The sequence below is a fragment of the Schistocerca piceifrons genome, chromosome 1 (assembly GCF_021461385.2).
Source record: "Schistocerca piceifrons isolate TAMUIC-IGC-003096 chromosome 1, iqSchPice1.1, whole genome shotgun sequence".
Lineage (NCBI taxonomy): Eukaryota > Metazoa > Arthropoda > Insecta > Orthoptera > Acrididae > Schistocerca > Schistocerca piceifrons.
Window position 1 is genome coordinate 815,458,729 of NC_060138.1, and position 15,190 is coordinate 815,473,918.

Below are 15,190 nucleotides of genomic sequence, written 5' to 3' on the forward strand. Positions count from 1 at the left end.
GCCGGGGTGGCCGAGCGGTTCTAGGCGCTACAGGCTGGAACCGCACGACCGCTACGGCCGCAGGTTCGAATCCTGCCACGGGCATGGATGTGTGTGATGTCCTTAGGTTAATTAGGTTTAAGTAGTTCTAAGTTCTAGGGGACTGATGACCTTAGAAGTTAAGTCCCATAGTGCTCAGAACCATTTGAACCATTTTTCTGATACACACATTTAATACTTCCGCTTAAGCAGTTCCATTCCACAATAAACATTAATTATATATCAATAAAAAGATAATTTTAATAATCTGCAATGTCTCCAACCCTTTCGAGTGGAAAATATTAGTCCTGGAGGAAAAATGAAAGGGACTATTTTGCAGGAAATATGATGCAGTTTAATTTTATACTAGGAAATATCTTCGGTGGAAGCAGCAATTTTCAATTTATTCAAGAAAAACACAAAAAATTATCTTTAAACGCAACCCCAGCCCCACGCTTAAATCCATACCGGTCAGAATTTTCAGTGTGATTTTCAGTACCCCTCCCCCTACCACTGTAGAACAATTTGCAAATACACGAATTTTTCCCATATTTTGCCTTCGTTGATTGAACTGAAAAAAATTAAATTAAATAAAACGATCTTAAGGCATTTGTTGGCCAGTAAGTCCGAGACGGGTTCCGCCGAGTGCAAGACTTATTTCATTCGGCGCCACACTGGACAACTCGCGGTGGATGATGAGGAAGAAATGATGACAAGGTCAACACAACACCCAGACCACAAGCGGAGAAAATCTCTGACCCGCCCGGGAATCGAACACGTGCCCAGTGCATGGGACGCAAGCATTTTACCACCCAAGTAAGAAGGCGGACGACGAATGTACTGCTATAGAATCTACGAACGGACAAAACTAATGGCACCAAACGTCATTGAAAGTAACAGCAAAGAAATTAACAAGTATAATTCCCACTGACTTACCATAAATAAACTCAGAGACTCTAATTCAAATACTAACAATAATTAATACATCACATATAGAGCAACATGTAATAAGGCAAAGAAGATAACGTACGGCACAAAAAACAATACGATACCAATGCTTCCACTTAACAGTAAAAGGATAACATATACAATTAAAAAATCACCAGCTAAACTAAAATTAGTAAATGTAACGAAGTGGTCACACAAGCTTACGTGAAAAAACAAGACACTTAGAGAATGGGTCCCCAGTGAATCCAACTGCACACACACATGTAGGCGTGTGGCTGACCACTCGGCACTCTGCATTCGACCCACAAGCTCCTGGACAGGGGTCTTTGCACTTCTGCCCGATACAGGCCAGATGGCTGGCACACTCGCTGTTGCTGATGCACTCGGGCCGGCAGTTTGGAGGCGAGCCCTTGAATTCTGGCAGGCATGAACATGATGGGCTGTCTCCAGCTACCTTGCACTGAGCATTTGGACCACATGGTGAAGGCTGGCAAGGGTTCACTGGCTCGCTGATCACAGGGTTCTCAGCTACATGAGGGCAAAACGAATATGTGAGAACATTAACGCGGCACATCGACATAAAATTTACAAGGTACCAACTATGACATCAGTACAAAGCAAAACTTTCGTCAATCTGGTGCTTACGTATGGGCAGACATCTGGAGAACGGATCGCCGGTGTAACGAGGTGGACAGCTACAAATTGGGTTGTGATTGACCACCTCACAACGCGCTCCAATTCCACACGTTCCTGGGCAGGGATTCCTACATTTCTGGTTACTACATGCTTCGTTCTGGCTGCAATCGGAGCTCACGACGCACTCTGGTCTGCACGCCGGAGGACTTCCCAAGTATCCAGGCACACAAGAGCACACTGCCTGGCCATTAATCTCCCGACATTGGCTATTTGGTCCACATGGAGATGGCCGACATGGTAGTGTAACTGCAGGAGCTGCATAGGAACAAGAGAGCCCTCTGTCAGTCAGATGCATTAGTTAGAAGACATACACAGTACACAGAAGAACTTGAATCGTAGGAGGATGTTCTCTCTCCTCGAGTAACTATTTTATGGAAATAGACCCAGACACTATTCGGACGAGTCACTGGCAAACTTGACTTAGTCCTCAAATTTACGTCGTCAAGAACGAAGGACTCACCCTTATCCTATTCCACATCTCATATTACATGCTAAACGTGAGCGACAAGGTATTGTTAACAGATAACAGAAAGTGGTTCCTCTCCACTACTAGAAACACAAAACAAAAACAGAAAAGCGCTCGACTGTTGGATAGGACTTCTGAATCACCATTTGTTAAGAGTCAAGACCATGGTGACCCCAGAAAGTACTACTTCAAAGGCACTAAATTGGAAGATGGGCGATTACGTACGTGGTACTGGTCGGCACTGGATGAAAGCGTTTCCAGAGGTGCCTTCCGGACAGGTGCAGATGGGGATGTGATTAACTACATCGCACCGAGCATCCTGTCCACAAGTCCCTGGGCAGGGGTCAGCGCACTTGTTCCTGATGCAAGCTTTCGTCCTGTCACAGTCAGTACTCAACACACACTCTGGCCGGCAACCAGTGTATGGGTCTCCTTGATATTCCGGAAGGCAAGTACAACTGCCATCTCGGCATTCGGCGTTAGGCCCACAAGGCGATGGATTACATGGGTCTGATTCCACAGGTTCTGAAACTGTAGGAATACCGAGAACACAGTCAGTACCACTGTAAGTTCCAATCTGTTGTTGCTAAGCCGCTATATTTATCACATGGCACAATGGCTCTATAAATTACAGATAGCTTACTTGGTGGCTTCGGGAAGCAGTTACTAAACGGGTCTCCAGTGTATCCCTCAGGGCATGTGCAAACTGGGGTGTGATTGATCACACTGCACTGTGCGCCAATGCCACACGACCCTGGACATGGGTCACGACACTTCTCCCTGATACAAGCCCTGTTGCTGGGGCACTCCGAGTTGATGGAGCACTCGGGCCGACAGTTTGGTGGAGCGCCAATGTAGTTTGCCAGGCACGAGCATGAAGGACTGCCACCTGTATCGCGACACTCAGAATATGGCCCACACGGCGATGGGATGCAAGGATTCACAACCACTGGGGCACTCGGCCTCTGAGGTGGAGCTAAAATGAGAAAGGAAACAACGTTCTAGGTCATTCCTGCGCTGTCACCAAGGCTATATTGCAACACACACACCAGAAAAACCTAATGCTCCAGAATCTTACGTGGAATTGGATGGCATCTGGCGAAGGGGTCTCCGGTATATCCTTGTTTGCAGCTGCATATTGGGCTGTGGTTGATCACCTGGCAGCGAGTATTGAGGCCACACGGCCCAGGGCAAGGGTCCACACACTTCTGGTTCACACAGGCTCGATTCTGCGGGCATTCAGAGCTAACCACACACTCCGGTCTGCATCCTGGTGGACTGCCAATGTACGACGGTAGGCACGAGCACACAGCCTGCCCATTCACTTGGCGGCATTGGCTGTTTGGACCACATGGCGATGGGTTGCATGGATCTCCCGGTTCAGCTACCACAGCTGTGCAATACAAGAGCTCGTCAGTCATATAAATACAATCGAAAGAAGACTTGCTTACAAAATAACTCAATCCAGACAGAGAAAAGATTTCAGAGGAAAGAATAATATAGAAGTTGGCTCCTTACGTTCGCTAGCCTGCACCGTGCAGTATCGGAACGGGTCTCCAGTGTATCCTGGCCGGCAAGTGCACGATGGCAGGTGATTGACAACCTGGCAGTCTGCGTTCGGGCCACATGTGCCAGGGCACGGGTCTTGGCACTTGTTACGGATACATGCCTTGTTGGGAGCACAGTCAGTGTTTACCACACATTCTGGCCGGCAGCCTTCGTATGGGTTGCCCACATACTCTGGTAGACAAGTGCAAGATCCGGCGCCATTCTGTTCCCTACACACTGCATTCGAACCACATGGCGACGGAGAGCAGGGCGTCGGTCTTTCCTGCGGCGCGGCCACAGCTGAAATCCACATGTTACATTTACTGTCGGTTACATTTACTCTCTGCACAAACGTGCATTTACAACTACACAAATGGAAAAGAAGTTAAATAGGACTCAATTCTTACGCTGCACAAAGCACTGAGAGAATGGGTCTCCAGTGTATCCAACTGCACACACACATGTAGGCGTGTGGCTGACCACTCGGCACTCTGCATTCGACCCACAAGCTCCTGGACAGGGGTCTTTGCACTTCTGCCCGATACAGGCCAGATGGCTGGCACACTCGCTGTTGCTGATGCACTCGGGCCGGCAGTTTGGAGGCGAGCCCTTGAATTCTGGCAGGCATGAACATGATGGGCTGTCTCCAGCTACCTTGCACTGAGCATTTGGACCACATGGTGAAGGCTGGCAAGGGTTCACTGGCTCGCTGACCACAGGGTTCTCAGCTACATGAGGGCAAAACGAATATTTGAGAACATTAACGCGGCACATCGACATAAAATTTACAAGGTACCAACTATGACATCAGTACAAAGCAAAACTTTCGTCAATCTGGTGCTTACGTATGGGCAGACATCTGGAGAACGGATCGCCGGTGTAACGAGGTGGACAGCTACAAATTGGGTTGTGATTGACCACCTCACAACGTGCTCCAATTCCACACGTTCCTGGGCAGGGATTCCTACATTTCTGGTTACTACATGCTTCGTTCTGGCTGCAATCGGAGCTCACGACGCACTCTGGTCTGCACGCCGGAGGACTTCCCAAGTATCCAGGCACACAAGAGCACACTGCCTGGCCATTAATCTCCCGACATTGGCTATTTGGTCCACATGGAGATGGCCGACATGGTAGTGTAACTGCAGGAGCTGCATAGGAACAAGAGAGCCCTCTGTCAGTCAGATGCATTAGTTAGAAGACATACACAGTACACAGAAGAACTTGAATCGTAGGAGGATGTTCTCTCTCCTCGAGTAACTATTTTATGGAAATAGACCCAGACACTATTCGGACGAGTTACTGGCAAACTTGACTTAGTCCTCAAATTTATGTCGTCAAGAACGAAGGACTCACCCTTATCCTATTCCACATCTCATATTACATGCTAAACGTGAGTGACAAGGTATTGTTAACAGATAACAGAAAGTGGTTCCTCTCCACTACTAGAAACACAAAACAAAAACAGAAAAGCGCTCGACTGTTGGATAGGACTTCTGAATCACCATTTGTTAAGAGTCAAGACCATGGTGACCCCAGAAAGTACTACTTCAAAGGCACTAAATTGGAAGATGGGCGATTACGTACGTGGTACTGGTCGGCACTGGATGAAAGCGTTTCCAGAGGTGCCTTCCGGACAGGTGCAGATGGGGATGTGATTAACTACATCGCACCGAGCATCCTGTCCACAAGTCCCTGGGCAGGGGTCAGCGCACTTGTTCCTGATGCAAGCTTTCGTCCTGTCACAGTCAGTACTCAACACACACTCTGGCCGGCAACCAGTGTATGGGTCTCCTTGATATTCCGGAAGGCAAGTACAACTGCCATCTCGGCATTCGGCGTTAGGCCCACAAGGCGATGGATTGCATGGGTCTGATTCCACAGGTTCTGAAACTGTAGGAATACCGAGAACACAGTCAGTACCACTGTAAGTTCCAATATGTTGTTGCTAAGCCGCTATATTTATCACATGGCACAATGGCTCTATAAATTACAGATAGCTTACTTGGTGGCTTCGGGAAGCAGTTACTAAACGGGTCTCCAGTGTATCCCTCAGGGCATGTGCAAACTGGGGTGTGATTGATCACACTGCACTGTGCGCCAATGCCACACGACCCTGGACATGGGTCACGACACTTCTCCCTGATACAAGCCCTGTTGCTGGGGCACTCCGAGTTGATGGAGCACTCGGGCCGACAGTTTGGTGGAGCGCCAATGTAGTTTGCCAGGCACGAGCATGAAGGACTGCCACCTGTATCGCGACACTCAGAATATGGCCCACACGGCGATGGGATGCAAGGATTCACAACCACTGGGGCACTCGGCCTCTGAGGTGGAGCTAAAATGAGAAAGGAAACAACGTTCTAGGTCATTCCTGCGCTGTCACCAAGGCTATATTGCAACACACACACCAGAAAAACCTAATGCTCCAGAATCTTACGTGGAATTGGATGGCATCTGGCGAAGGGGTCTCCGGTATATCCTTGTTTGCAGCTGCATATTGGGCTGTGGTTGATCACCTGGCAGCGAGTATTGAGGCCACACGGCCCAGGGCAAGGGTCCACACACTTCTGGTTCACACAGGCTCGATTCTGCGGGCATTCAGAGCTAACCACACACTCCGGTCTGCATCCTGGTGGACTGCCAATGTACGACGGTAGGCACGAGCACACAGCCTGCCCATTCACTTGGCGGCATTGGCTGTTTGGACCACATGGCGATGGGTTGCATGGATCTCCCGGTTCAGCTACCACAGCTGTGCAATACAAGAGCTCGTCAGTCATATAAATACAATCGAAAGAAGACTTGCTTACAAAATAACTCAATCCAGACAGAGAAAAGATTTCAGAGGAAAGAATAATATAGAAGTTGGCTCCTTACGTTCGCTAGCCTGCACCGTGCAGTATCGGAACGGGTCTCCAGTGTATCCTGGCCGGCAAGTGCACGATGGCAGGTGATTGACAACCTGGCAGTCTGCGTTCGGGCCACATGTGCCAGGGCACGGGTCTTGGCACTTGTTACGGATACATGCCTTGTTGGGAGCACAGTCAGTGTTTACCACACATTCTGGCCGGCAGCCTTCGTATGGGTTGCCCACATACTCTGGTAGACAAGTGCAAGATCCGGCGCCATTCTGTTCCCTACACACTGCATTCGAACCACATGGCGACGGAGAGCAGGGCGTCGGTCTTTCCTGCGGCGCGGCCACAGCTGAAATCCACATGTTACATTTACTGTCGGTTACATTTACTCTCTGCACAAACGTGCATTTACAACCACACAAATGGAAAAGAAGTTAAATAGGACTCAATTCTTACGCTGCACAAAGCACTGAGAGAATGGGTCTCCAGTGTATCCAACTGCACACACACATGTAGGCGTGTGGCTGACCACTCGGCACTCTGCATTCGACCCACAAGCTCCTGGACAGGGGTCTTTGCACTTCTGCCCGATACAGGCCAGATGGCTGGCACACTCGCTGTTGCTGATGCACTCGGGCCGGCAGTTTGGAGGCGAGCCCTTGAATTCTGGCAGGCATGAACATGATGGGCTGTCTCCAGCTACCTTGCACTGAGCATTTGGACCACATGGTGAAGGCTGGCAAGGGTTCACTGGCTCGCTGACCACAGGGTTCTCAGCTACATGAGGGCAAAACGAATATGTGAGAACATTAACGCGGCACATCGACATAAAATTTACAAGGTACCAACTATGACATCAGTACAAAGCAAAACTTTCGTCAATCTGGTGCTTACGTATGGGCAGACATCTGGAGAACGGATCGCCGGTGTAACGAGGTGGACAGCTACAAATTGGGTTGTGATTGACCACCTCACAACGCGCTCCAATTCCACACGTTCCTGGGCAGGGATTCCTACATTTCTGGTTACTACATGCTTCGTTCTGGCTGCAATCGGAGCTCACGACGCACTCTGGTCTGCACGCCGGAGGACTTCCCAAGTATCCAGGCACACAAGAGCACACTGCCTGGCCATTAATCTCCCGACATTGGCTATTTGGTCCACATGGAGATGGCCGACATGGTAGTGTAACTGCAGGAGCTGCATAGGAACAAGAGAGCCCTCTGTCAGTCAGATGCATTAGTTAGAAGACATACACAGTACACAGAAGAACTTGAATCGTAGGAGGATGTTCTCTCTCCTCGAGTAACTATTTTATGGAAATAGACCCAGACACTATTCGGACGAGTCACTGGCAAACTTGACTTAGTCCTCAAATTTATGTCGTCAAGAACGAAGGACTCACCCTTATCCTATTCCACATCTCATATTACATGCTAAACGTGAGTGACAAGGTATTGTTAACAGATAACAGAAAGTGGTTCCTCTCCACTACTAGAAACACAAAACAAAAACAGAAAAGCGCTCGACTGTTGGATAGGACTTCTGAATCACCATTTGTTAAGAGTCAAGACCATGGTGACCCCAGAAAGTACTACTTCAAAGGCACTAAATTGGAAGATGGGCGATTACGTACGTGGTACTGGTCGGCACTGGATGAAAGCGTTTCCAGAGGTGCCTTCCGGACAGGTGCAGATGGGGATGTGATTAACTACATCGCACCGAGCATCCTGTCCACAAGTCCCTGGGCAGGGGTCAGCGCACTTGTTCCTGATGCAAGCTTTCGTCCTGTCACAGTCAGTACTCAACACACACTCTGGCCGGCAACCAGTGTATGGGTCTCCTTGATATTCCGGAAGGCAAGTACAACTGCCATCTCGGCATTCGGCGTTAGGCCCACAAGGCGATGGATTGCATGGGTCTGATTCCACAGGTTCTGAAACTGTAGGAATACCGAGAACACAGTCAGTACCACTGTAAGTTCCAATCTGTTGTTGCTAAGCCGCTATATTTATCACATGGCACAATGGCTCTATAAATTACAGATAGCTTACTTGGTGGCTTCGGGAAGCAGTTACTAAACGGGTCTCCAGTGTATCCCTCAGGGCATGTGCAAACTGGGGTGTGATTGATCACACTGCACTGTGCGCCAATGCCACACGACCCTGGACATGGGTCACGACACTTCTCCCTGATACAAGCCCTGTTGCTGGGGCACTCCGAGTTGATGGAGCACTCGGGCCGACAGTTTGGTGGAGCGCCAATGTAGTTTGCCAGGCACGAGCATGAAGGACTGCCACCTGTATCGCGACACTCAGAATATGGCCCACACGGCGATGGGATGCAAGGATTCACAACCACTGGGGCACTCGGCCTCTGAGGTGGAGCTAAAATGAGAAAGGAAACAACGTTCTAGGTCATTCCTGCGCTGTCACCAAGGCTATATTGCAACACACACACCAGAAAAACCTAATGCTCCAGAATCTTACGTGGAATTGGATGGCATCTGGCGAAGGGGTCTCCGGTATATCCTTGTTTGCAGCTGCATATTGGGCTGTGGTTGATCACCTGGCAGCGAGTATTGAGGCCACACGGCCCAGGGCAAGGGTCCACACACTTCTGGTTCACACAGGCTCGATTCTGCGGGCATTCAGAGCTAACCACACACTCCGGTCTGCATCCTGGTGGACTGCCAATGTACGACGGTAGGCACGAGCACACAGCCTGCCCATTCACTTGGCGGCATTGGCTGTTTGGACCACATGGCGATGGGTTGCATGGATCTCCCGGTTCAGCTACCACAGCTGTGCAATACAAGAGCTCGTCAGTCATATAAATACAATCGAAAGAAGACTTGCTTACAAAATAACTCAATCCAGACAGAGAAAAGATTTCAGAGGAAAGAATAATATAGAAGTTGGCTCCTTACGTTCGCTAGCCTGCACCGTGCAGTATCGGAACGGGTCTCCAGTGTATCCTGGCCGGCAAGTGCACGATGGCAGGTGATTGACAACCTGGCAGTCTGCGTTCGGGCCACATGTGCCAGGGCACGGGTCTTGGCACTTGTTACGGATACATGCCTTGTTGGGAGCACAGTCAGTGTTTACCACACATTCTGGCCGGCAGCCTTCGTATGGGTTGCCCACATACTCTGGTAGACAAGTGCAAGATCCGGCGCCATTCTGTTCCCTACACACTGCATTCGAACCACATGGCGACGGAGAGCAGGGCGTCGGTCTTTCCTGCGGCGCGGCCACAGCTGAAATCCACATGTTACATTTACTGTCGGTTACATTTACTCTCTGCACAAACGTGCATTTACAACCACACAAATGGAAAAGAAGTTAAATAGGACTCAATTCTTACGCTGCACAAAGCACTGAGAGAATGGGTCTCCAGTGTATCCAACTGCACACACACATGTAGGCGTGTGGCTGACCACTCGGCACTCTGCATTCGACCCACAAGCTCCTGGACAGGGGTCTTTGCACTTCTGCCCGATACAGGCCAGATGGCTGGCACACTCGCTGTTGCTGATGCACTCGGGCCGGCAGTTTGGAGGCGAGCCCTTGAATTCTGGCAGGCATGAACATGATGGGCTGTCTCCAGCTACCTTGCACTGAGCATTTGGACCACATGGTGAAGGCTGGCAAGGGTTCACTGGCTCGCTGACCACAGGGTTCTCAGCTACATGAGGGCAAAACGAATATGTGAGAACATTAACGCGGCACATCGACATAAAATTTACAAGGTACCAACTATGACATCAGTACAAAGCAAAACTTTCGTCAATCTGGTGCTTACGTATGGGCAGACATCTGGAGAACGGATCGCCGGTGTAACGAGGTGGACAGCTACAAATTGGGTTGTGATTGACCACCTCACAACGCGCTCCAATTCCACACGTTCCTGGGCAGGGATTCCTACATTTCTGGTTACTACATGCTTCGTTCTGGCTGCAATCGGAGCTCACGACGCACTCTGGTCTGCACGCCGGAGGACTTCCCAAGTATCCAGGCACACAAGAGCACACTGCCTGGCCATTAATCTCCCGACATTGGCTATTTGGTCCACATGGAGATGGCCGACATGGTAGTGTAACTGCAGGAGCTGCATAGGAACAAGAGAGCCCTCTGTCAGTCAGATGCATTAGTTAGAAGACATACACAGTACACAGAAGAACTTGAATCGTAGGAGGATGTTCTCTCTCCTCGAGTAACTATTTTATGGAAATAGACCCAGACACTATTCGGACGAGTCACTGGCAAACTTGACTTAGTCCTCAAATTTATGTCGTCAAGAACGAAGGACTCACCCTTATCCTATTCCACATCTCATATTACATGCTAAACGTGAGTGACAAGGTATTGTTAACAGATAACAGAAAGTGGTTCCTCTCCACTACTAGAAACACAAAACAAAAACAGAAAAGCGCTCGACTGTTGGATAGGACTTCTGAATCACCATTTGTTAAGAGTCAAGACCATGGTGACCCCAGAAAGTACTACTTCAAAGGCACTAAATTGGAAGATGGGCGATTACGTACGTGGTACTGGTCGGCACTGGATGAAAGCGTTTCCAGAGGTGCCTTCCGGACAGGTGCAGATGGGGATGTGATTAACTACATCGCACCGAGCATCCTGTCCACAAGTCCCTGGGCAGGGGTCAGCGCACTTGTTCCTGATGCAAGCTTTCGTCCTGTCACAGTCAGTACTCAACACACACTCTGGCCGGCAACCAGTGTATGGGTCTCCTTGATATTCCGGAAGGCAAGTACAACTGCCATCTCGGCATTCGGCGTTAGGCCCACAAGGCGATGGATTGCATGGGTCTGATTCCACAGGTTCTGAAACTGTAGGAATACCGAGAACACAGTCAGTACCACTGTAAGTTCCAATCTGTTGTTGCTAAGCCGCTATATTTATCACATGGCACAATGGCTCTATAAATTACAGATAGCTTACTTGGTGGCTTCGGGAAGCAGTTACTAAACGGGTCTCCAGTGTATCCCTCAGGGCATGTGCAAACTGGGGTGTGATTGATCACACTGCACTGTGCGCCAATGCCACACGACCCTGGACATGGGTCACGACACTTCTCCCTGATACAAGCCCTGTTGCTGGGGCACTCCGAGTTGATGGAGCACTCGGGCCGACAGTTTGGTGGAGCGCCAATGTAGTTTGCCAGGCACGAGCATGAAGGACTGCCACCTGTATCGCGACACTCAGAATATGGCCCACACGGCGATGGGATGCAAGGATTCACAACCACTGGGGCACTCGGCCTCTGAGGTGGAGCTAAAATGAGAAAGGAAACAACGTTCTAGGTCATTCCTGCGCTGTCACCAAGGCTATATTGCAACACACACACCAGAAAAACCTAATGCTCCAGAATCTTACGTGGAATTGGATGGCATCTGGCGAAGGGGTCTCCGGTATATCCTTGTTTGCAGCTGCATATTGGGCTGTGGTTGATCACCTGGCAGCGAGTATTGAGGCCACACGGCCCAGGGCAAGGGTCCACACACTTCTGGTTCACACAGGCTCGATTCTGCGGGCATTCAGAGCTAACCACACACTCCGGTCTGCATCCTGGTGGACTGCCAATGTACGACGGTAGGCACGAGCACACAGCCTGCCCATTCACTTGGCGGCATTGGCTGTTTGGACCACATGGCGATGGGTTGCATGGATCTCCCGGTTCAGCTACCACAGCTGTGCAATACAAGAGCTCGTCAGTCATATAAATACAATCGAAAGAAGACTTGCTTACAAAATAACTCAATCCAGACAGAGAAAAGATTTCAGAGGAAAGAATAATATAGAAGTTGGCTCCTTACGTTCGCTAGCCTGCACCGTGCAGTATCGGAACGGGTCTCCAGTGTATCCTGGCCGGCAAGTGCACGATGGCAGGTGATTGACAACCTGGCAGTCTGCGTTCGGGCCACATGTGCCAGGGCACGGGTCTTGGCACTTGTTACGGATACATGCCTTGTTGGGAGCACAGTCAGTGTTTACCACACATTCTGGCCGGCAGCCTTCGTATGGGTTGCCCACATACTCTGGTAGACAAGTGCAAGATCCGGCGCCATTCTGTTCCCTACACACTGCATTCGAACCACATGGCGACGGAGAGCAGGGCGTCGGTCTTTCCTGCGGCGCGGCCACAGCTGAAATCCACATGTTACATTTACTGTCGGTTACATTTACTCTCTGCACAAACGTGCATTTACAACCACACAAATGGAAAAGAAGTTAAATAGGACTCAATTCTTACGCTGCACAAAGCACTGAGAGAATGGGTCTCCAGTGTATCCAACTGCACACACACATGTAGGCGTGTGGCTGACCACTCGGCACTCTGCATTCGACCCACAAGCTCCTGGACAGGGGTCTTTGCACTTCTGCCCGATACAGGCCAGATGGCTGGCACACTCGCTGTTGCTGATGCACTCGGGCCGGCAGTTTGGAGGCGAGCCCTTGAATTCTGGCAGGCATGAACATGATGGGCTGTCTCCAGCTACCTTGCACTGAGCATTTGGACCACATGGTGAAGGCTGGCAAGGGTTCACTGGCTCGCTGACCACAGGGTTCTCAGCTACATGAGGGCAAAACGAATATGTGAGAACATTAACGCGGCACATCGACATAAAATTTACAAGGTACCAACTATGACATCAGTACAAAGCAAAACTTTCGTCAATCTGGTGCTTACGTATGGGCAGACATCTGGAGAACGGATCGCCGGTGTAACGAGGTGGACAGCTACAAATTGGGTTGTGATTGACCACCTCACAACGCGCTCCAATTCCACACGTTCCTGGGCAGGGATTCCTACATTTCTGGTTACTACATGCTTCGTTCTGGCTGCAATCGGAGCTCACGACGCACTCTGGTCTGCACGCCGGAGGACTTCCCAAGTATCCAGGCACACAAGAGCACACTGCCTGGCCATTAATCTCCCGACATTGGCTATTTGGTCCACATGGAGATGGCCGACATGGTAGTGTAACTGCAGGAGCTGCATAGGAACAAGAGAGCCCTCTGTCAGTCAGATGCATTAGTTAGAAGACATACACAGTACACAGAAGAACTTGAATCGTAGGAGGATGTTCTCTCTCCTCGAGTAACTATTTTATGGAAATAGACCCAGACACTATTCGGACGAGTCACTGGCAAACTTGACTTAGTCCTCAAATTTATGTCGTCAAGAACGAAGGACTCACCCTTATCCTATTCCACATCTCATATTACATGCTAAACGTGAGTGACAAGGTATTGTTAACAGATAACAGAAAGTGGTTCCTCTCCACTACTAGAAACACAAAACAAAAACAGAAAAGCGCTCGACTGTTGGATAGGACTTCTGAATCACCATTTGTTAAGAGTCAAGACCATGGTGACCCCAGAAAGTACTACTTCAAAGGCACTAAATTGGAAGATGGGCGATTACGTACGTGGTACTGGTCGGCACTGGATGAAAGCGTTTCCAGAGGTGCCTTCCGGACAGGTGCAGATGGGGATGTGATTAACTACATCGCACCGAGCATCCTGTCCACAAGTCCCTGGGCAGGGGTCAGCGCACTTGTTCCTGATGCAAGCTTTCGTCCTGTCACAGTCAGTACTCAACACACACTCTGGCCGGCAACCAGTGTATGGGTCTCCTTGATATTCCGGAAGGCAAGTACAACTGCCATCTCGGCATTCGGCGTTAGGCCCACAAGGCGATGGATTGCATGGGTCTGATTCCACAGGTTCTGAAACTGTAGGAATACCGAGAACACAGTCAGTACCACTGTAAGTTCCAATCTGTTGTTGCTAAGCCGCTATATTTATCACATGGCACAATGGCTCTATAAATTACAGATAGCTTACTTGGTGGCTTCGGGAAGCAGTTACTAAACGGGTCTCCAGTGTATCCCTCAGGGCATGTGCAAACTGGGGTGTGATTGATCACACTGCACTGTGCGCCAATGCCACACGACCCTGGACATGGGTCACGACACTTCTCCCTGATACAAGCCCTGTTGCTGGGGCACTCCGAGTTGATGGAGCACTCGGGCCGACAGTTTGGTGGAGTGCCAATGTAGTTTGCCAGGCACGAGCATGAAGGACTGCCACCTGTATCGCGACACTCAGAATATGGCCCACACGGCGATGGGATGCAAGGATTCACAACCACTGGGGCACTCGGCCTCTGAGGTGGAGCTAAAATGAGAAAGGAAACAACGTTCTAGGTCATTCCTGCGCTGTCACCAAGGCTATATTGCAACACACACACCAGAAAAACCTAATGCTCCAGAATCTTACGTGGAATTGGATGGCATCTGGCGAAGGGGTCTCCGGTATATCCTTGTTTGCAGCTGCATATTGGGCTGTGGTTGATCACCTGGCAGCGAGTATTGAGGCCACACGGCCCAGGGCAAGGGTCCACACACTTCTGGTTCACACAGGCTCGATTCTGCGGGCATTCAGAGCTAACCACACACTCCGGTCTGCATCCTGGTGGACTGCCAATGTACGACGGTAGGCACGAGCACACAGCCTGCCCATTCACTTGGCGGCATTGGCTGTTTGGACCACATGGCGATGGGTTGCATGGATCTCCCGGTTCAGCTACCACAGCTGTGCAATACAAGAGCTCGTCAGTCATA

At 49.9% G+C, this 15,190-nt stretch overlaps 1 protein-coding gene across 1 annotated transcript in view; it reads right to left on the bottom strand.

Annotated features, from left to right (window-relative positions):
• LOC124775374 overlaps window positions 1-15,190 on the bottom strand; it is a 607,101-nt gene that overhangs the window by 94,273 nt on the left and 497,638 nt on the right. Inside the window, exons 158-186 of the mRNA XM_047250212.1 lie at window positions 14,847-15,161; window positions 14,412-14,744; window positions 13,994-14,299; window positions 13,252-13,557; window positions 12,814-13,134; window positions 12,377-12,706; window positions 11,937-12,251; window positions 11,502-11,834; window positions 11,084-11,389; window positions 10,342-10,647; window positions 9,904-10,224; window positions 9,467-9,796; window positions 9,027-9,341; window positions 8,592-8,924; window positions 8,174-8,479; window positions 7,432-7,737; window positions 6,994-7,314; window positions 6,557-6,886; window positions 6,117-6,431; window positions 5,682-6,014; window positions 5,264-5,569; window positions 4,522-4,827; window positions 4,084-4,404; window positions 3,647-3,976; window positions 3,207-3,521; window positions 2,772-3,104; window positions 2,354-2,659; window positions 1,612-1,917; window positions 1,171-1,494 (exon numbers count right to left, since the gene is read on the bottom strand). Coding sequence (XP_047106168.1) covers window positions 1,171-1,494; window positions 1,612-1,917; window positions 2,354-2,659; window positions 2,772-3,104; window positions 3,207-3,521; window positions 3,647-3,976; window positions 4,084-4,404; window positions 4,522-4,827; window positions 5,264-5,569; window positions 5,682-6,014; window positions 6,117-6,431; window positions 6,557-6,886; window positions 6,994-7,314; window positions 7,432-7,737; window positions 8,174-8,479; window positions 8,592-8,924; window positions 9,027-9,341; window positions 9,467-9,796; window positions 9,904-10,224; window positions 10,342-10,647; window positions 11,084-11,389; window positions 11,502-11,834; window positions 11,937-12,251; window positions 12,377-12,706; window positions 12,814-13,134; window positions 13,252-13,557; window positions 13,994-14,299; window positions 14,412-14,744; window positions 14,847-15,161 — 9,228 coding nt within the window. The remainder of the gene's footprint in view (window positions 1-1,170; window positions 1,495-1,611; window positions 1,918-2,353; window positions 2,660-2,771; window positions 3,105-3,206; window positions 3,522-3,646; window positions 3,977-4,083; window positions 4,405-4,521; window positions 4,828-5,263; window positions 5,570-5,681; window positions 6,015-6,116; window positions 6,432-6,556; window positions 6,887-6,993; window positions 7,315-7,431; window positions 7,738-8,173; window positions 8,480-8,591; window positions 8,925-9,026; window positions 9,342-9,466; window positions 9,797-9,903; window positions 10,225-10,341; window positions 10,648-11,083; window positions 11,390-11,501; window positions 11,835-11,936; window positions 12,252-12,376; window positions 12,707-12,813; window positions 13,135-13,251; window positions 13,558-13,993; window positions 14,300-14,411; window positions 14,745-14,846; window positions 15,162-15,190) is intronic.